Genomic DNA, 22,500 nt, shown 5'->3' with positions numbered 1-22,500 from the left:
AGTAATAATTATCCGAGCGGGCGTGCCCCTTGATTTATGTTCAAGTGAAGCATTCATGTCTAACTTGACTGATGCAGGAAAGTATGAAAATAGATTAACCACTCACTCTTCCTATTAATATCAAAACACTGCACCTTTTTCATGAAACTTGTTGCCTACAAGTACTTAGGAAAAGTCATCTCCGTTTAACTTACACAGGGTCTGTGCACATGTCAGGTTTTTCCAGTCTGTAACCTGCTTTCAAATTCTCCAAGAGCTGTTTTATCTTCATTAGTGCGTAAGGAGACCCCCCTGTAAATGATCGACATAATATGCATCAAGACAAATCATGAACCATAGAAAGGGGGGAGGGGGCACTCTAATGAAAGAAATCCGAGACTAAGACTTAAGATGCAAGAGGTGAAGCAAAGATAATCTTCAACCAAGAGTTCAAAAGTTTTCCAACCGTAAATAAGAAAGCGAAGGACACATTCAGAAATGCAGATCCTATGCACAGAAAATTGGGAAGGAAGATCAAGGTCGTTTCATGGGCCTCATTCAGGCGGTGGCCATATTGGCCAGAGACAATAGATTTCGTACCCCGAACCTCGAGTTGAAATGTTTGGGAACGAGTTTCGGTGGGACAAAACAAAAGTTTTCAATCCCTCGGGACTCAACATGGCCCATTTCATCCAAACCAGCATTTGTTTTCCCTTTCGTTCTCTTGCTGCTTCAGTTCCTTATTTAATCTGTTAAACCCTTGGCCATTCCTACTTACTTACTTCATTTCTTTACTTGCTCATTCAGTCAGTCAATAAGTCGATTAATCTTTCGGTAGCAACTCAGTCATTGTATCAGTCAGTACTTTCGATGGTTGCTTAACCAGTCGAATGGCGAAACTTGGTTCCTTCCCTCATTTGTTTTACTCATTCAGTAAGTCAGCCCGTAAGCCGGTGTCGGCAGGGGTCTCGTTTGAGGCTGGAGGCCGGGCGTTTCATCCAGTCGTTTCCCATTCCATGTCCGGTACTTTGATGCCAATACTTGAAAGGTTTTGTTTCATTTTTTATTTTTATATATTTTTTTATTACGTTTTATAGAAAATTTGAGTGAACTCCAGCCTTGCCTGGGAAACTGATTCTTTGGTTCCAGAAACAGTGGAATCCAGTGTTTCTGAATGTTCTATTAAAAAATTTCCTGGGGGGCATGTTCCCAGAACCCCCCAGGTACCTAGCGCCTTTAGCGCTCGCAAGACGCCTTGCGGCGTCAAAAAATGTCACGCCTGGTGCTTTCAGAAATATGTCCGCTATTTCACAAAACTGTCCTGTCAAAACCCTGGTGTCGGTAGGCCAACGTAAGTTGGTTAGTCAGCCAGGCGGATGGGCATCCTTCCTTTGTTCCTTTGTTCAGTCATTCAGTTAGTCCGTCATGACAACGACGGCTACGAGAACCGGCGCCACATAACAATTGGTTTACTCAGCAAAAACACATACTTCTGCATGCCCCGCACGTGCGTTTAGCATTTTGATACACTTCTTTGATGTTCTCGTCCTGACAATGAAGTGAAATAATCAAATTTGAAGTTATGTGCAGGAAGCGAGCATTGGACGATGAATTTTACATTTTCTCTTCAAAAACCCACACCGTTCATATAAAAGACAGAATTCACTCGACATAAAAAACAACTTGCTTTAATCGGAACACACGCCTTTGCCGACAACAAATCGGGGGCAATGAGAGGTTCGCTACGAAAGAAAGAAATACAGTAATATAAGTTAAAACTGTAACTACGTAAAACGTAAACTAAAAAGATTATTTAACAAATAACAAGGCTTTTCGAATGTGCGCAACAAGACAGGAAAAAAGAGTACTCGGTTAAACAGTCACTCAGTTGAACAGGACGAAAAAACGATTTAACAAAATTTTCGGTCCTAATATAGTTCTACTAATTGGCCCCTTGGGGAATAACGAGAAAACTCCTGAGACACTAAACTGATTCTGTTCACTAACGAGGTAGTGTTACTTGAGTTGAAAAGAATATGACAAAAAAATGAATAACAGTAATAATAATTCGCATACAAAATGGAGTTATAAACTGTCCGCAACATTCCGGCCCCAAATAAACTACTTGATAGAAACAGTTTATTTCACTCAAAATTTATGCGGACATGGGAAAGTTCTCCAAGAAACACAGCTTTGCAATGGGCTTGATCAGGGAACCGGTTTTCGTTTTAATCTTTACTGAACGCACGTGACCATCTTTAGCTTTGTGGACTCTGGTAACCCGACCTAAGGGCCATTGACCCCGATGGGTGTTCTCCTCTGTGAGCAAAACCAAGTCGCCCATCTTAAGGTTTCGGCTAACATAGCTCCACTTGTGGCGTTGCTGCTAGCAACTGTATTTGCCGCCAACGTCGCTGACAGTACTGATCTTGTTCGGAGAAAACTCCAGGGGGAATCGATTGGTTTGACCTCAGTAATAACAAATGACTTGGAGTGAGAGGCTCAGCATCTATTGGGTCGTCTGGGTTTAGCGTTAGAGGCCGAGAATTTATGACTGATTCAGTCTCAGCCATTAGGGTCAGAAATGACTCATCGTTGACAAGTTGCTCTCGTAGAAGGAAGGGCCTTGAGGATTCTCTTGACTGATTGAACGATTCTTTCCCAAACACCTCCCATGTGACTGGCTGTCGGTGGGTTGAGGATCCATTTGATCTCGCGCTGACTTGTAAACGCATTTATCTTCTGTTGATTCCATTCTGACAGTGCACTTCGCAGTTCTCGCTCGCCACCATGGAAATTGGTACCGTTATCGCTTCTGATGATTTCGGGACTTCCTCTCCTGGCAATAAACCTTCGCAGGGCGTCAATGAACGAATTCGTGTCTAAAGATCTCAATGTGGACAGCTCTGGAGGCTAGACAAGTAAACAAGCATCCATAGCGTTTTACACTGCTGCGCTTAAGTCTCACTAGAAACGGGCCAAAGTAGTCAATGCCTACGAACGTAAAGGGCGGTCGGTCTGGGGTTAGGCGCTCCGGAGGCAAGTCCGCCATCCTTTGTTCCCCTGTTGGTGAAGCTCTCTTACGGCAGAAAAGGCATACTCTTAACACACGGCGCACCGCCACACGACCCTTGACTATCCAAAATTTCTGTCTTATGGAAGATAACGTGTGTTCTCTACCAGCATGGGCTAACTCTTCATGGTACTTCCTAACAATCAAATCCGTTACATGGTGTTTTTTGGGAAGGAGAACTGGATGCTTGACCTCAGTTGGAATAGGTGCGTTTTGCAATCGACCTCCTACGCATAAGATTCCATCGATCAGTATCGGGCACAACTTGCGAAGGGGACTTTTTGACCTTCACCACTTGAGAAAAATGCTCTTTGAAGGCTTCCCTTTGGACACACACAACAATTTCCTTTTCAGCCCTCTTTAGATCATCTACCGAGAGCTCTCCCTTAATTGGCCCTAAGTGATTTCCTTCATCATGATGTCGCACTTTGCTGAGTAGGAAAAGCTTGTACTTGAACAACCACGCAACTCCCCTCTTGAGACGATTCCAGGAAGAATAGCGCTCTATAAATGAATGCATGATGCTCTTGTGTGAAATTATGTACGTCTGAACTTTATGCTTCACCTCTGGGTGATCATCTGGTATGTTCGGTATTGTGCCAAGGGAGGGCCAACATTCATCTGATTTCCACAAAAACTCAGGACCATGCAACCAACGCTTATTACGGATTAACTGTTCTGCAGTTAGACCCCTCGAGGCATCATCAGCAGGATTGGATCTCGAGTCAACATATCTCCACTGATCAGGAGACGAACCGTCATGAATAATCGACAGGCGGTTTGCCACGAAGGTTTGAAATCTCTTAGACTGATTTTGGATCAAATGAATGACAGAAGTGGAATCACTCCAAAAAATGCTCTCTTCGATGGGCAGATCAAGCTCTCTCCGGATCATATTATCCAACTTCACAGATACCACTGCTGCCGACAGCTCCAAGGGAGGGATTGTGATCGCCTTTAGGCGCGCCAGACGAGACTTTCCGATGACAAATGAACAATGAATGTTACCATCCGTATCAATCATGCGTAAATAGGAAGCTGCTCCGTAGGCGCACTGGGATGCGTCGGAGAAATGGTGGACCTGAGCGTGACTGACCTCTTTAAATGAGTCAGGTTTGTAACATCTTCTTACTGCAACCTCCGACAATTTAGGTAAAGCAGCTAGCCAATCTTTCCAGTCACTCAGAGCTTGACCTTCTACCTTCTCATCCCAACCAATCTTCTTCCTGCATAACTCCTGCAGAATCAACTTCGCTGACAATGTGAAGGGCGCCAAGAACCCAAGGGGGTCATAAACCGAGCTTGCGACTGACAATATACCTCGTCGGGTTGGTGGTCTTTCCTTGGCAATGACTTTAAAACAGAACTCATCGGTCTGAACTTTCGACTGTACTCCTAGAGCATGCTCCGTGGGCATCTCGTCAAGGTCCAAGTTAACAACGGATTTCGCTCGTCGACTCGGAGGGATGCTTGCCAAGACTTCTCTGTCATTGCTCATCCATTTCGTTAAGCTGAATCCACCCCGTGATAACAGCTCAGTCAACATTTTCACAAGTAGCCGTGCATCGTGACGTGTTCTGACAGACTTTAAACAGTCATCCACGTAGAAATTCCTTTTTACTGTATTCACGATCTCGCTAGGAAAGGTATCCTTGTTGTCTTCTGCTGTTCTCAGCAGACAAAAACAGGCACAACTTGGGGACGACGTAGCTCCGAAGACATGGACCGTCATCTTATACTCTGCTGGGGTGCTGTGTAGTTCTCCATTCGGCCACCAGAGGAAACGCAAAGCGTCTCGGTCACGTGGATCAACTCTGGCCTGATGGAACATGGACTCTATGTCAGCAATTACAGCGAACTTCTCCTCTCGGAATCGCATCAAAACACCGATCAGGTTATTGTTCAGGTCAGGTCCTTGCATCAACTGGTCATTCAGTGAGCTACCCAGGTATTTGGCGGCACAATCAAAAACTACACGAACCTTTTCCGGTTTCCTGGCGTGGACAACTGGATGATGAGGAAGGTACCAGACGATCTTTCCCTCAACAGACAGCTCTCGTGGAGGAATCTTTACTGCGTGACCCTTAGACAAATATTCGTCCATAGTAGTGTTGTACTTCCCATGAAGGTCTTCATCCTTTAGAAGTCGTCTCTTCAGCGAACATAGCCTCGATTCAGCGAAACAACGGTTGTTCGGGATCGAAGGCGGTCGATTTCTCCAAGGCAACCCGACCTGATAATAGCCATCTGTTTTTGTAACCGTCTCATTCATAATCTTCAAGGCTCGTTTGTCTTCCAATGACATGCACACCTCAGATGCAGCTAAACTTTCACCAAAGTCAGTCAACCAGAACCTCTTCACTTGCGACTGAAGCAAGTCGTCGTCATCCAGGGAACACACAAAGTTCACGTGAAATTCTTCGTGAGGACTCGTGGGACCAACTGGGCCCAATAGGGTCCATCCTAACGGGAACCTGACTGCATACGGTTCATCACTTGCCCCTTTCCTCTCGTCTAGCACCCAAAATGCCTCGGGACAATCTCCGCCAATCAAAAGCATTACTGTCTGATCATCAATCTGGGGAAAACTCAAATCTCGGAGATGGGGCTATCGCCTCAAATCATCAGGTACTGGAATGCTCTTCTCTGACACAGGAATTCCTTCAACAGACCACACTCTAGACAGGCAGAGATCCTTTACACCATCTATGCTGCTGACCTTTAGACCAACCTCCAACCCACTTTGTTCTTCAGTGTTACTAAGGGTAGTAAGAGTAAACTGCCGGTTTATCCCATTCAAACCAAGCTTCTCCAATAGTCGATGATCACACAGTGACACGTCTGAACCGTCATCCAACAATGCGTATGTCTCAATGACCCGACCGTTACATAAACCTTGAACGCGTACAGGGATGACTCGAAGGCAGACCCGTTTCCTGCCGGCCCCAATGATGCCGTTTGATGCCGCGGCCGACGCTTGGTGTGAAACTACTCTGTGATCTACGTCGTTATTATCACGCGCCCCATCCGGGGGACGCAGTAGGGTGTGATGTTTTCTTACACAACCAGATCTTTCGCACGCTCTTACTGCTGCACACCCCTTCACGTAATGACCAGGTACCAAACAGTTTCTGCAAATATGCTTTTGGAACAAGAGATCGAGGCGTTCCTGACAAGTCCTCGCTTTAAAGGCTATGCAGTCCTTCAAGAAGTGTGACTTTAAGCACAAAGGACAATGCGGACTGGAAGTACAGACTTCAGGAGGAGGGTAACTACGCGTGACGTCGCGAGGTCCAAGGCTGATACATTTATCTGTGGTTACATCTCTGCGTGTGATCCTGCTCGAATCTCGATCCGAAACATCGCGTGGATGGACAACTACATTGTTCCTTATCTCGCGTGGACTCTCGTGTGAACTTTCTGGAGCACTAACACTTCTCACAGCCAGGGTTGTACCTCGACCCGGGGTATCATTCCTATTTCTCTGTTGAGGTCTATTACTGCTTCTGTCTCTCGAACTGTTCACATTCAAGCGCTGACCAAACATGTTACTTGCAATATCAGCGCTTCGCTGAATAAAAGCGGTGAGATCGGAAAAACGTGGGCGTCCCCCATCACGGAAAATGTTCTCTGCCCGCTCAGCCCATTTAGTCTGAAGACGCGGGGGTAGGCGATCCATAATCTTCAACAACGTTTCAGAGTTATTTAAATCTGCATCATAACCGGTTTGAGACAAGGTGATCTCACGTTTTAGCATCTGACTAGCAAGTTTCTGCAACGCTGATCCGTCAGTTGGCTTTATCATCTGACCCTTGGTTAGTTGGTTTACATGGGCTTGAGCAACAATGTGAGGTCTTCCAAACTGATGATACAAGATCTCCCTAGCTTTCTTATAACCACGTTCTGACTCGTACATGCAGCAGTTCTCAATAACTTGTTTGGCTTCACCCCTACAATACTGGATAAGATACGCCAACCGTTTTCGCGGATCGCTAATCAAACTGGCAATGTTGACATCGAAATTATGAATAAACTGGCAATACTCCAACGGATCTCCATCGAATGTTAATATCTCAGCACTAGGGATATTGAAACCTACATCTAAGGCTGACGCTAAGGTCCTGACCAGATCTTCCACCTTACTTTCATTTTGGTCTGCGTGAGAGGGTTGAGGAGCGCTACTGATAGGCGATGTTGGCAACCTGCTACTCCATCCAGCAGCCAATGGGTTTAAGCTATGACCCTTCGTGACTACTGATTCTACCGGAGAAGAAATAGCTTGCCTTACCGGCCCACTCGTAGCACTTGGCGTCGGAGGAGGACCGGACCTAGGAAACCCTTCTGGCCCCCCGGGCCCTTGGCGAGAACTTCCCCGACTCCCTTGAGGCGCATCAAGCGCTACAGGATCGAAAACTGGAGCTGACCATACCTTCTCGCTCGCGGTTGCCAATTCAAACTCATGAATCAATTTAAGTCTCTGCGCCTCGTTCTCCAACTGAGCTCGCCTTTGCTCAAGTTCTTGAGTTAGTTTCAGTTGCTGCAGCTTAAGGTGAGCTAATTCACGGCGTTCCTTAGCTTCTCGAAGTCGCGCACTTGATGTACTTGACGCTTGACTGTTAATACTTGCGAGACTCTTTGACGACTTTGACAACTTGGAATTCGGGCGACCCTTGATTGAAATAAGTGAAACCGCTTGACTAATGGAATCCTCAGGTTCCACAGGGTGTGTAGAACGAAACGCTTCACGATCGATCCAAAATTCTATCCTCGACATAAAGTTCTGACTCCTCTCAACCTGAACCGCAAATGAATCCTCAAAGGACTTTCTTTCTTCGTGGTCTGGAAGAAATGCCAACATAGAGAAATGAATGTCCTCAAAGCGTGAAAACGTGGTATTAATTAAGTCCTTTTTTAACAAAACCTCCTCAACTCGACCAGAATCACCCATCAACCTCTCAACTTCATTATACAATCTCGTTAACCATGAAAGATAACCACTTCTAGAATTTTTCATGTGGGAAACATCTTGTCTAGAAACGCCTTCATGACCAAGCTCTAACAGACCGCTAACGGTGAGATCCTCGCCGTACTTCGAAGCCATCCGTACTTTCACTTTACTTGTTATATTCGCGAACGATATGAAGGACAGAATTCACTCGACATAAAAAAACAACTTGCTTTAATCGGAACACACGCCTTTGCCGACAACAAACCGGGGGCAATGCGAGGTTCGCTACGAAAGAAAGAAATACAGTAATATAAGTTAGGACTGTAACTACGTAAAACGTAAACTAAAAAGATTATTTAACAAATAACAAGGCTTTTCGAATGTGCGCAACAAGACAGGAAAAAAGAGTACTCGGTTAAACAGTCACTCAGTTGAACAGGACGAAAAAACGATTTAACAAAATTTTCGGTCCTAATATAGTTCTACTAATTGGCCCCTTGGGGAATAACGAGAAAACTCCTGAGACACTAAACTGATTCTGTTCACTAACGAGGTAGTGTTACTTGAGTTGAAAAGAATATGACAAAAAAAAAGGATAACAGTAATAATAATTCGCATACAAAATGGAGTTATAAACTGTCCGCAACAGTTCATACCAATTTTGTTTCTGGAATGTGGATACACACTTTCATTTCCAAACGACTTGAAATCATCGCGCAATTATTGCAATAACGGGGAATAATAGTTTTAGATAAAGTTCTCGCAGCCGTCCTCGTCGCCTTTTCTTGAGGTCTCTAAACGAGTCCTTTTAACTGACACTGATCGTTATAACAGATAAATACAATTTGGAACAACTCTAAAGTTCCGGATCACAAACACTTTTGCTTTTCACTTCAGTTTCCAGCTAACAGCTCCATATGTAGTACAATATGTTAATTAAAATTTCATAAATTATCACTGACCAAGAGTTGCAATTTCCCACAGGACCACTCCGTAGGACCAACTGCAAGTAAAACAAAACAAGTTAACACCTATGTAATACATTGAATTAGGAATGCACTAGTATCTGGCATGTTGCATTCACTGACTCTAAAAACACCAGACTTGATACTTACACATCGCTCTTGGTGGTAAAGATCTCTTCAAAAAGTGACTCTGGAGCCATCCACTTCACTGGCAGTTTCTTCCCAGTGTCTACTTTGTAGACCTCATGGTACAAGTGCCGCATCAATCCGAAGTCACCAATTTTGACTTTCTTGCCGTGTCCCACCAGAATGTTCCTCGCTGCTAGGTCTCTGTGCACCAGACCCTTCTGGGAAAGATAGGTCTGTGAAAGAAAAATGATTATGGGCATTGCAAGGGATTTGTGATGTAAAAGTCAGTTTTGAGGGCCCAAGGCACTGGATTCTCACAAAAATATCTTTCCTGGAAGCGTGTAGCCTCCTATCGCAGAATCTTTTTAAGGTTAATTGTTCCTACCGCACACAAGAACGCCACATTCCTTTCCCGTTGTGAGACGTTAACCAATGATTTGCTTTTTATTTTTAAAAGTGTGACCAAATAAAAAAGCTGTAATAACGTCCACTGCAATTTGCAACGGAAATTTGAAGCTTGAAAATTACACGGAATTTAAGGTGAAGGTTAACTTTTCTTACCATATTGAACACGATCTCTGATTGGTTGAAAGAGGGAAAGGAATATGGGCTCCCGTGAAGCAGACTCTTGCAGGTGGGAGAAACGACTGACCCTAAAAGAGTCTGTTATAGGAGGCTAAGACCAGCAGAGATGTAACCGCCTATTTAGTGCTAATCCAATAGAGGTGCCACTCAACTTGTTTCCTTGAGGCGCATGTGCTAATCCTGGTGCCAGCACGTACCAAAGAGTTTTAATTGGGTTTTGCCGAGAAAGGGCGTTACATACATTTAAAAGAAACGTTAAAATATCATTCAAAAAAAGGTTAAAAAGCATGATGGGAAGTAGAAAAATAGCATATCATCCACATATGACCATCCCAAACCTCTGTTGTATAAAAAAAGTCATTACAAAAGAGCTCAAAGAAGAGTGAGCTAAGCATTGATCTTTCAAGCAGATGTGATGTTGTTGAGATGAAACCAGTTGAAACAGGACTTTGGGCTTGCCATGGTTTGGTTATGTAACTACTGATCATGTCATCAGCATCCGACACCAAAGATCGACAGTAACGCACGCAAAAGCTCCGAAACTTGCTGAGAAAGACGGAATGAATAAGAAATTAAACGCAGGAAAGACTAAGACAAATACAAAAAAAAGAAAGAAAAAAATCTGGCTATTTACCACTTACCATGCCACGTGCTACCTGCCAGGCAAGCTTTACTGGATCAAGTGGAGCAAACGAGTCACAATCCTCGTCACATTCATCAGCTGTATTATTAGTGGAGGCATCTGCCTGGCTTGATGCGGATGATGAAAACGTTACAAAGGGTGTTTCCAATTCAATAGTAACAGAAGCATCAACTTCGGTTCCGTTTTCTTCCACAGATATGGAAGGCCCAATGTTTTCATGCAATATTGTTTTCTCTTCTTCTGTTTGACCATCCTAGATATATAAAAAAAGGACCATACAGATAACTTGAAATGAAATAAATGTATCTCTAAAAAGTGCTTATAGAAGAAATGACGAAGTGATCCTCGCATTTATCCTCCAGATGAGTGCGAATATCGCTTCTTCATTTCGACAGATAACGTTAGTGAGTAAAACTAAGAAGGGGCCATTGCTACCAGTTTAGTTGAAAAGTACATAAATATTGGCCATTATATTATATTATACTATATTATATTATATTATATTATATTATATTATATTCCGCCTAACCCTAACAGCAACGGTTGTTAATGCGCTAGAACGTTTCCTAGAGATTCTCAAAACTTCACATTCGTCAACATAAAAACTTAGTCCCCATGATGCAGTCCGGTTAAACAGACCGTACAGATCATTTTGCAGGGCTTCGCAGTCCTCTTGACGACGAACAACTCTATAACACTTCGCATCATCAGCATAGAGAGCCATACTGGTGCATGGGCTGACAAACTTGGGGAGGTCGATCACGTATAAAAGATATAGGAACGGAGCCAACAGGCTGACCTGAGGAACACCCTCTGAGATCTGGAAGTCAATTGCAAATAGTCCGAGAACCAAAAGAGAAGGGGACCCGAGATGCCGTACAAACCAAGCTTGTGAAGAAGACGGCGGTGTGGAACCGAGTCAAACGCTGAAAACAATGGTCAGGGTAGATCATATCGATCTCATTCCCTGCATCCAAGGCTGTCCCAAGGTCGTTCAGAACGGACAGAAGCTGTGTCGGAGAGCTGATAGTAAATCTGCCAGTTCGGGAATAAGTTTGGAGAGCACACAGCGTTCGCAGAGCTTACTGACGATGGAGAGAAGTGAGATCTGCCTGTAGTTGATGACATCGGTTCTTGGCCCCTTCTTGTGCAGCGGGCATATATTATTATTATTATTATTATTATTATTATTATTATTATTATTATTATTATTATTATGCTGTTGACATTTACATGCCAACAGACAGCAGTAAAACTAATATATAGCTTTAGCCAAGCTTAAAAGCAGAGCTCCGGGGTTCTTTATTCTTACGAGAAGTTAACTTGGCTTGAGACTGCAATCCAATCGAAACCCAGTACCTAGTCAGCGGTCAACTTAAAAAAAAAAACCCAGCTGACCTCGATGAGCTCAAAACTTGAGCCCAGGATATGGTCACGTAATACTGGTCACATTGGCATACATCGACGGGTGGACGCACGTACGGTCGTGGAGTACAATATCTTCTTACCCATGATGCTATACGTACGCGCCTTTGACGCGCGGAGCTCCGCTATAATAAAAAGATGAATCTTTCACACCGGATAAGACCAATAGTGAAAGGATGTACCTGGTCCGTAGTTGAGTTCTGTTCCCTTGCTCCGTTGTACATCTCTCCATCTTTGTCAACGACGGTAGCTCGAACGGTAGATGTTTTTATCTGCGTGGACGAAATCAGGGCCAAGTTGTTAGAAGCGAGATAACTTCACATCTCCAAAAAACGATGTTGGAACAGTCCGAACTAAAACGCAGGTGTAATGAGTTTTGGCTTGTCATCTTTTAACTGTATGTTTGCTTGAGTCTACGATACTGGTTTGTTGTTGTTGTTTTTCTTTTTCAAACAAAAAAGGAGAAACGTTTTAGCAACTACGGGACACCACGTTAAAGGCTGATAAAAAAAATTGGATGTGACGAGATAAGATGAAGGAAATACTGTCCTGTTATAACTTACAAGTGCACCTTAGGTAAGTGTACTAGGAAAAGATCTACTCCCTGTTATTAGGAAGGAAAGCATATTACCTTGCTTCTCTTCGCTCTCAACCACTGAAGTAAGTCGCCATGAGGAATGTACTCGACAATCAGACGAAGTGGAGTAGCTGTGGTCCAACAGCCCACGAAATTCAGTACGTTTGGATTCTTTCCCACTACCTTCATGGTCTCAATCTCATCCAAAAATTCGTATTTCTGCTCTTCAGTGGCGCTTTCTTGAGAAAAAAAGTCATGAAATAATGTTGAACAAATCAGTTTCAAAGTAGGGTGCTTGAGGCCGGGACAAACTAGGCGATAAGTCGCTGCAAAACGTCGCGGGGACAAGTCGGCGCAGCAATTCGCCTTGTGTGACACGGTTAATTTTACAAAAATCACTGTCGCTGAGGCAGAATTTTGTCGCCGCGATTAGTCGCACGAATTCAAACGAGTTTGAATTCGTGCCACTAATTGTAGCGACACAATTAGCAGCATTGTCGCACCGTGTGTATACTTCCAGTAAAAAATAATGAATATAAATGAACCAATGAGAGAGCGTCATATGGTCAGCCATATTGAATTAGATAACTAATTCACATTCCCCTTCATACGAGATCACTGCGTGTGCACCGAACAGACGTCGTGTCGCAGCGACTTGTTTTGCAAGTAGTAAACATGGAGCAACTTATCGCAGAGACCTGTCTCTGCGACTTGTCGCCTAGAGTGTCCTGGTCTTAAGGGTTTCAGTGTGATGAACGGTAATTATTTTATTGTAATCTGACCGCAGTTTACGCAGTAAAACACAATCAAGCATTTCCGTTTTTTCTAATACAGGGCACAATGGAGTTTAGCAAAACCTTCATGTAGAGTCTTTAATTGCCTGTAGCTACCGTGCCTCCATGAGATACAAATCAGAAGCTACGATTCAAGCAGTAACTGTCACTTAGAAGCTTGCGAAGGTCTGATAAGCGAGTAATTAGTTTAAATCTTTGGCATTTCCTTAATCATTGTTGCATGGGTTTTGTAAAAAAGTTTTTCAGTAATTAAGTTTATTTTACAAACTTTATTAGTTGTCAAGTCTAATCCTTTAAACTAAGTTTCTTGTCCTCGTGGTCTTTACAGTTGGTCTGATATCGTTTTAAATTCGCTAGCAATCGAGGTATCATTAGTTTTTTTCAGCAATATGTTATTACCACGTGGAGCTATAATTTATACTCAGACAATTTTTCCGGAGTACTTCAGTGGCTTACACCTGGTTATATTTCATTATTAAATTTTCGACCTCGGATATTGCGTTTTTAGCTTTCTGATTGGTTCACTCAATCTCATTGATCAGCTCATATACTGTATGCCCTAATATGGAAAATGATTGTGTCAAGTGTTGCCAAGCTGGAAACTAATTGGCCTTAATTTCCAAATGTCCAAGCTTTCAGAAAGTAATGAAAATTTTTAAAATAATTATTTCTTTCACACTTGTTGGATATGAGACTGGTTATCGCCAACTTAACACTACTCGCCTCATTGGCTGTTTACAATCTCAGACATATCTGATGTGCGCTCGCGGAAAAATTGTTAAATAAAGTTTCAGTTTACAGCTTATTGAGTCAAGGGAATAAATCACGTGTCCCTTATCCCTACATCAAGAACACCTTATTTCGAAGTCAAGCCCGTAAATTAGTCCTTTAATCGCCCTAAACCGGTTTACCGTTGAGAGTCGTTTGGTGTTGCATGCAGTGTCATGACATGAGTGCAATCACGCTCATCGACATGAAGCTATAATTGTAATGAGATTCACATAAGTTGGTGTAGGAGTCACAAGGTCACCCTCTTACCATGACGTCATCCAAAACCCCAACCAAAGAGCGATACATGAATTGAAGTTCTCTGGAACAAGCATTCAAATTTTTACAATGCAGTTGAAGTCGAAGCTAAATAGTTGATGCTTGCATTGCGTACTTATTGACCTTAATTGACTCCCGGGATACAAATGCAAGGTAATTACTTCGGTGTGTGATCCATAGAAGGAATAGACACTTTCATACCCACCATGTAATTCTTTAACAGCAACGATCTTGTACTTGAAATTTTTCTCACACCAGTCTTTGGTATTCTTGTTAAAGAACTCCAATCCGTCAATCAATTTGGCTTTGTGCACCTTCCCAAATGCTCCTTGACCCACCTGTTCCAATGATTCTATTCTCTCCGGAGGAATTTCGCAGGAATTCAGTGGTTTAATATCCTTTGCTGTCCTAAAAAAGCAACCACACAAAGTAACAACATCAATTACAGCTATCCAGATGAGGAAAAGGTTTCAGTAAGTTATGGGACTCACGCAACGTCACAACAATTTTATTTTAGGTCGCAGAAGGAATGGGACTTATCCCTAATAGTTGGCTACGAGTGCTTTACCTTTGGACCATAAACAAAATAGAGCTTTCACAAAGCCTTTCTTGCTATCTTTTTGTTCCATTGAGGCTTAAATGAGATTTGGGTCACAGATCATCATTTGAACAACCCTACACTTTTCCTAATGATACCCTGCAGCTTCGACCCACCCTTGGACCTTCTGATTACCTCACAGAGTTCTAAAGTGTGATGTCATAAAAAACTAAATTTGTGAAATTATGGGATTTTTCGGGGTATAGACTGTTTTCACTTACACGTGATCATTAACTTTGTTTTTATACCAAAACAAAGAAAAACGTTTGTATGACACAACAGAGCCCAATTCCCGCAGAATTAGTTGGGGACACCAATGTGGCCGCCGTAACGTCACGTGAAAACACTCTATTATGAAACGACATTATCCAAAAGGCCTATTCGCCAAAAATGAGTATTTCAGGGCAAAAAAATGTCTTTGAGATATTAGCCCAGTTATGCTCATGTGACAATGATCTCAGTCTCTTTATTGCTTTGCACTGAAGTGTCGAAATGTATATTTGCAATTGTACAGAACGAGATGTTTCATGTTAACCCCCGGGTTAATGAAATGAAGACATTTATTTTTCGATGTTGACTCAGGGGTAGTCTGAAAAAATCAGAGTGGCCATCTGTAGGAGTCGAACCTACGACATTCCGATTACTAGTTTGGATGCTCTAGCTGGCCCTGAGCTACAGGAAACTAGTGGAAGCTGGGCCATTAAACTACAATCATGGACACGTTCTTCGGAACAATTCAGCATTTTATCTTTCAACTCACTTATCGCATATTCTGGACTCTTTTGCAATCCCCTTTCCCCCATTCAATGTTACTTGAGGGAAATGAAGTGAAAACAGTGTGCAGGACTGAGAGTGGACCAGTTTATGCCCAACATTGATTGGGTGGGAAGGGAGGAGGCGCCTCAGTGAAGTCCCACAAATGTGCATTGGAATAAGTGTCCCAAAGGAATTTGTCCATGATCGTAGGTTCCAATGACAACTGTCCCTCTAAACTGCATGGACTGAAATTGTGTGCAGGGTGCATTCTCGCTATATAAATGAAGTGGATGACAAATGTTAATCGCGGTGAATGAAATGAGGAGAGGATATTTCCGACGGTAACTCAGTGATACTCGGAAAGAATCCGAGAGCTCCTTTGCAGGTATTGAACCTATGACAGCCTTCCAATGACTAGTTCGGATGCTCAAGCACTGAGCTATAGGAGACTCATTGGAGCCAGGCCACGATCCATGATTTCGATGGTGTCTCGGGGATACTTGAATGGAAAAAATCCGAGTGCTCCTTTTTAGGAGTCAAACCTATGACTTTCTGATTACAACTTCGGATTCTTTATCAGTGGACTATAGGAGACTCGTGGGAGCTACAATCAATGGTGAAAGTCTTGGGACACTCACCCTTTTAGGTTGGTTTTCTTATTTTAAAAATTTAGTTTCATCAGTTGTATTAAATACGAAAAAAAATCATTGAAACATGTAAATAAGTTAACAAGATTGAAAAGCCCTGTACAGGCCCGCAAATGCTCGCGTCCCGGAAATGATCCTCGGACCAGAAATGATCCCCAAACTGGATTGCCAAATGATCCCGGACCGGAAATGGTTACGTCATCAATAATTAAGAATGGAATGGACTCGAAAAAAGGAAAGGGACTTTATTTAAATGATTTCGTATGTTTACGTCATGCCGAACTCATCGCAGCTGACGAAAGGGAGACAAAAACTTCCACAAAATTCAGTTGTCCCACCAGACATGAATTTTTGCAGGTCGAATCCCGAAAAGTCGCTTGGTTTTTTTCTTTATTAGTTTGACAGAACATACCAGCAGCTGCAAAAAGGTTAACAATTCGAAAAGGCTCTGCCTATTGTTATGATAATTAAGCTTCGCGATTTAAAGACAGCAAAATGCATGAAAATTGGGGCTGAGTGGGCTGCACTACCTGCAAGATTCACAATTTAAAATCGAACAACGAATTTTTGAGCCCAAAATAGTAACCGCATTCAAAATCGATGCCGTTTTGCCGTTTACACGATAAATGAAACCGTATCATTTTGAGAACGCTCCACTTTTGGCAGCGTTTTCCTATGGTCTCGATCAATGTCGCGTAAAAAGAATACGTAACTGCACCAAAAACGTTGCGGTTACAAAATAATGAAACCGGGCCGTTCTCTCTCAGATACTATTAATTTTTAGCTTTGTTCTCATGCATTAAAAAAAATACCACATGCAAGTGATCCACCGATTCAAGAATAAGTTTGAATGGCACTCTTAAAGCCGAGAAAATTTTAATTTTGATTTAAAAGTTGAGTATCTTATCTGAAATTTCTAAAACAGAGTTTTGAAAATTGTAAAGCAAGAGCAAATTCTCAAGGATAACAAATTTTGAAATGAAAGAATACACCTCAAACGCGCCATAATCTCCGAAACAGAACACGTTCAACGACAATGGAGACCCTGGGAAAGGTTGGTTAAAGTTTTGTGTACTTCCACAGTGTAGGGTATTAGCATCGTAAATGATTCCTTTCTTTTTCAGTTTCTTTATTTTTTGCCCAAAACCATGAACGCTAATTTTGTTGTTTGGTACAAAACCATCGAAACACCGGAACGAAACCAGCAACACAATCGAAACAGCTGCAAATTCAGTTTCCACCATAAAATATCTCTTCGAAATGCAACTAAATTTCATAATACAATAATTCAAAATGCGTTAACATGCTTTCAGCGTAAATTTGTCGCCTCGTATTTTTGTTTGTTGCCTTAGTCTTTGCACTGTCGTTTTCATGCCTAGCACTTCAAATTTTCAGGAATCTCAAAGCCCACCGAAGGAATTGCAATTGCGCGCTGTCTCGTGTTCTGATGGGCAGACTCTTTACATCACGAGACACAGTTAATTTGAGGTTGTAAATCGAAAAACAATGAAAAAAATAAAACAATCCTCTGGTTTCATTCTTTGTGTGTACTTACGGAATGTGCAAAGATTGTGAATAAAGAAGAACTGAAACAGGAAACTCCAAGCAACAATCCGCCGGGACGTCGAGTCTTGGTGGTGTTATTGACTCAGCTTTGACGGTTTTGTTCAAAATTTTAAAGCTGTCTCGAGCGTTCCGGTGGTTTCGTTCGGTGTTTTGATTGTTTCGCTGGTTTCGTTTCGGTGTTTCGATGGCTTCAATGGTTTCGTTCCGGTGTTTCAATAGTTTCCGTGGTTCTGGTTGTTTTGGTGGTTTCGTTTCGGTGTTTAGTTTCGGTGTTAAGTACATGTAGTACATGCCCTTTTCGAGGAGTCCACACCATTCCTGATTTTTTGGGGGTATTATAGACCTTATTCCAAAATGGCCGTCATTTAAATATTCTTTTGTGTTTATTCAAATTAGCTCTTGATGCCTCGTTCTTGAGCTGAAAATTCAAAAGAATATTTTGCCTTGAACGAGGCATCAATGTCTAAGTTGAATGAAAACAAAAGAATATCTAAAATGGCGGCCATTTTGGAATAAGGTGTATTTATTACGATCATTTCCTGTCGGGGGATCAATTTGGGGATCATTTCCGGTCCAGGGACATTTCCAGGCCGGGATTATCTGCGGGCCTGTACAGCCCCTATTTATCGCTTATGTGTAACAACTACATGTGTAACAAAAACGCCTGTAAGTGGCTAATAGCATTGAAAATTTTTGGTCTAAATGTGGAAGAAATTGAAACTCAATTTTTTTTTTCAATATTTATCAATTATTCCATGAGCGAGCATTGGATATGAGGTGGTAAATAGCCACCGAGGCGCGTAGCGCCGAGTTGGCTATAACCAGTCTCATATCCGACAAGCGCGAATGGAATAATTGTTTTATTAGATTCCTTAAGCGCCACAAACGTTTGGAAGTACGAAGTAACAGCAAAAAAAGGAAGAAAACCCGAGCGAAATCGAGAAAACGTGATGACGATGCGATGTTGTGTAATACCTGGTGGTCAGACAGACGCAGACTCATCACAAAAACATTCCTTACCTTTTCGCGTACTTCTAAACGTTGGAGACAAATTTCGCTTTCCGGCGAAAAACATTTGAGCTTAGCAACACTTAGCGCATTTGCCATGTAAGGTTAAAGTAAGGTACATGTATACGAGCTGTTAACTGAGATTGAGTAAACCAATCAGAGCACGAGAAATGAATTAACCGAGGTTGAGAATTTAATAATTCTTTTTTATTATTCATTCAAAATATTTCCCCGTTTCAGATTGGTTAAAGCCACACGCATAATTCGCCATAACCAGCTGCTGTTCACCAAATTTGGAAAGAAACTTCGTCATATTGAATCATTGACGTCAAACATGCAGCCTGCTGCAGACTATTAAACCGTTGACCGAAAAAAGCTGGGGACGAGATTGTATTAGTTGAGCAGAAAAATGGCTGCGAGTAGGTTTAGAAGTTTGAGCGAAGAAAATATTTTGAATGAATAGTAAAGCAATAATTGAATTCGGCTTTCGTAGAATATGAAGAATTCTGCAGTTCTCGTGGCAAGAACAATTGGCTTGCGCTTTACGTCTTCGTTTTGGTTTTAGTTGTCGTTTTACTCTTGCTTTTTTTTTCTACACGAGCTTCACTTGTAACTTTGTCTTAAGTAGGGATTTACTACTTTCAGTCAATATAACTTGATGGGTACTTTGTCGTCCTAAAATTTGTGCTTATTGCAGCCTAAAATGGCCCTTGTCACTTCAATAAATATTGACCAAAACAAACTTAAACATCCTGTTACAGATGGGTAAATTGGCTAATGAGAATATACCCCTGATAAAGCAAATTTCAATTTTTACAATACAAATAAGGTTTTCTTTTAAAAATTATTTTTGTTATTTTATTTTTGGGGGTGCAGGGATGGCACAGTGGTGAGAGCACTCGCCTCCCACCAATGTGGACTGGGTTCGATTCATATATGGTTTGAGTTTATTGGTTCTCTACTCTGCACCGAGAGGTTTTCTCCAGTTATTCCGGTTTCCCCTCTCCTCCTTTTAACATTTTTCTTTTTTTTAAATTTTTATTTAACATAACAGAAGTTTACATTGCACAAGATACATATAAAAAAGAAAAAGAAAACAAATACAACTAATGATCTGACATGCAAGCCAAAACAGGATGTAAATGTAATAGGCAGCTAATCGCATACTGACATGCACGAGAACTGAGTGATTAATCAAAGAGGGCGAATAAAGTAAATTAAATCATGTAAATTTCTCAACCTTGTATTTAAAATTAATCTTATTAACAAATTCAGACAAAATAATCGAGCTCTCTTTTAGCTTGTTTGAATAGATGTAATAAATTATTTATAAAAAAGTATAATTAACTTTCTTACAGCCTTATGCCCAGCAAGGCTTTGCTTTAACAAGCCAAACACTATTTCGTTAGGTTCTAGTTTACATTGTTATTTCAGTTTACAATGTCCTTAAGGACGGTGCCTACTAATTAAAGATATTTTTGCCCCGGTGTGTGATTATGCTGGAAATGCAGATGTTAACAAGTGTTATTGAAATCCAAAAAGAAAATTGGGGGTAACCACGCATTTTTCAAAGATAATTCATGAATAATATTTGTAAAAAGCTTTAAAATACAAAGCAATGTACGACGTTCTTTCTCAAATTGAAGCCTAATTATCTCTCAAAAAAGCATGGTTACCCCCAATTTTCTTTTTGGATACCAACAGTAGTTACTAAGATCTACTTTCTCCGGATAGTTTTAAACAGCGCAAAAATATCCCTGTATTAGTAAGCATCGGCGATAGGAAATCCGAGTATCTGGAGATGCGCAGAACGAATGCCCAATAACAATAGTAGGCACCGTCCTTAATTAGTTCCCCAGCGCTAGAATGACTAGACACTTAATATAGTTCCTTTCCTTTCCTTTATATCGTAGTTTGAAAGTTATCTATCCCAATCTATGAGTCATTAAAAACTACTGTACCAGTTAAAAGAAAAAAAGCTTACCACTTTGCAGGACGCTTCTTTCTTCTCTTTTTATGGCAAGAAAAACCAACAAGAAGTAGAAAGCCAAGCAAAGATACACCGCCAATGAAAAAACCAATAATACTCGCCATGGAAAAACCCGGTACACTGTCATCTAACAATGGCGTCTGCGTGGCTACAAAAGTTATTACAGAAACAAATGCAACAGTTTTAATGAAATTCTTAGCACATACATTATCGTCAGATATAAGCGTTAAAGCCGTTAACTAAAACGAAGGAACAATTACGCTTAACTTTCATGAACAGGTATATCTGCAGATGACTTCACACGCAATAACGATAAAAATTTGCAACTGTTACATCAAACATTATCACCCATTATACATGTACATCTGTGCAACGATAAACTTTATGCCTTTAAAAATTAACCCAATACAAGGTTTTTTTTTTTTTTTAATGAAAGCTTTTTCCTAGTCTCTGGATATTATTGGCCTTTTATGCCACTAATAAACATGGAGACACTCCAGTTCAGATTTCAATGAGACATAAATGATATGAAAGAAACAGCAACACAGTTCCACTTTGTATTATCGCTAGTGATCTTTGCTCTTAGCAGCGATTTATTCACGAATCCCACTTTGTTTGCTCTAAATCGCACCTTTTCCCCAGCCAATGACAAAGGAACATTAAAACAAAACAACCAATCAGATTTCAAGGCTTGTTCAAGTTTAAACTGTTTTTGATCTGACTTGAATTTCCTTCAATGAAACATATTTTTCCGTGGTCATACTTGACTGAGCTTTTGAAACATGACGTCCAAAATGTTTGTTTTGCATAGAAAATGACATGTAAAAGTGTTTCTGGTCCCGCTTTTTTATAAACCGGCAACTGGACTGACTGACATCCTGTATTTGAGCGATTTCTAAATGGATTTAATAAAAGTGGTAATTGAACTTCGTGTCTTGTGCAATTTTGGACTGAAATAATATTTGTGACCAAATTACACTCCACTCAGTCGATTACCATTATAAATTACTAACGGTATACTATTGTAAGAAAAAGAAAAACATGGAAGGAAAAACGCAAAAAAATAACTCTAGATTATAGTGCCCTGTGTCGATATTTCGAAAAATTATGTAACTCTTACCAAGTTCCTTTGTTTTTACAAACTGAACAGAACTCTGTGGTCCATCACCAGCAGAAGTGTAGGCCAACACCTGCAATTCATATTCTGTAGATTCTTGTAATCCAGTAACAGTCTTTGTGTAAACTGAATTTTGGGAAACATCGATTAATTGAACATCTGGTTTGTCACCTGAGTCTTTCCTATTAATAAACAACTTAAATCCTCTGATTATTCCATTTCTGGAGTCTGCAGGTGGTAGCTGCCACGATGCTATTACACTTGCAGAAGTGCTTGCATTCACTATAAATCCACTGGGAGGTTTTGATGGAGCTGGAACATAGCAAATTTAAGAGATAACAGATAGACTGAGATAAATCAAGACTATAAATAATGCATCTGTGCAATTATGTGTTGAGGATCAATGGCTTTAACAGCATAAAGCAGCAAAAGAATTTTAATCGAGTGGTAAATCATCCAATCAACGACTCGCCAGTCGATGGATTGACCATGGATAAGCACTGCATTGCTAACCAAATTAAGTCAATTTTTACGGTGCAAAATAGTACAAGATTTGTAGTACTAAATGGTTGAAGCATTGACTGAAGAGAAAACTCACAAAAACTCATCAATTAATGACACCACTTACCATCTTCCATTGTTGTTGCGAATTG

The 22,500-nt window shown here is 41.2% G+C and overlaps 2 protein-coding genes across 5 annotated transcripts in view; both read right to left on the bottom strand.

The window, feature by feature from the left end:
- LOC137973913 (platelet-derived growth factor receptor alpha-like) overlaps nt 1–22,149 on the bottom strand; it is a 23,917-nt gene extending 1,768 nt beyond the window's left edge. For 2 of the 4 annotated variants that reach the window (XM_068820807.1, XM_068820808.1), the window contains exons 1-9: nt 21,851–22,149; nt 20,725–20,878; nt 14,371–14,573; nt 12,379–12,563; nt 11,930–12,019; nt 10,321–10,575; nt 9,116–9,327; nt 8,963–9,003; nt 195–291 (exon numbers count right to left, since the gene is read on the bottom strand). In XM_068820807.1, coding sequence (XP_068676908.1) covers nt 195–291; nt 8,963–9,003; nt 9,116–9,327; nt 10,321–10,575; nt 11,930–12,019; nt 12,379–12,563; nt 14,371–14,573; nt 20,725–20,834 — 1,193 coding nt within the window. In that variant the 5' untranslated portion in view covers nt 20,835–20,878; nt 21,851–22,149. Of the gene's footprint in view, nt 1–194; nt 292–8,962; nt 9,004–9,115; nt 9,328–10,320; nt 10,576–11,929; nt 12,020–12,378; nt 12,564–14,370; nt 14,574–17,721; nt 17,801–20,724; nt 20,879–21,850 lie in introns of those variants that run through there. The other 2 variants (XM_068820809.1, XM_068820810.1) reach the window with 2 other exon arrangements.
- Nucleotides 20,944–22,500, bottom strand: part of LOC137972871 (cell adhesion molecule DSCAML1-like) — a 36,842-nt gene continuing 35,285 nt past the window's right edge. The window contains exons 7-9 of the mRNA XM_068819564.1: nt 22,476–22,500; nt 21,851–22,159; nt 20,944–20,969 (exon numbers count right to left, since the gene is read on the bottom strand). The exon at nt 22,476–22,500 is cut by the window's right edge and continues 278 nt beyond it. Of these exons, the coding sequence (XP_068675665.1) occupies nt 20,944–20,969; nt 21,851–22,159; nt 22,476–22,500 (360 nt within the window). The remainder of the gene's footprint in view (nt 20,970–21,850; nt 22,160–22,475) is intronic.

Source organism: Montipora foliosa, chromosome 10, assembly GCF_036669935.1.
Source record: "Montipora foliosa isolate CH-2021 chromosome 10, ASM3666993v2, whole genome shotgun sequence".
In the NCBI taxonomy this organism is placed as follows: Eukaryota; Metazoa; Cnidaria; class Anthozoa; order Scleractinia; family Acroporidae; genus Montipora; species Montipora foliosa.
This window is presented reverse-complemented; position numbering and strand designations above follow the sequence as displayed.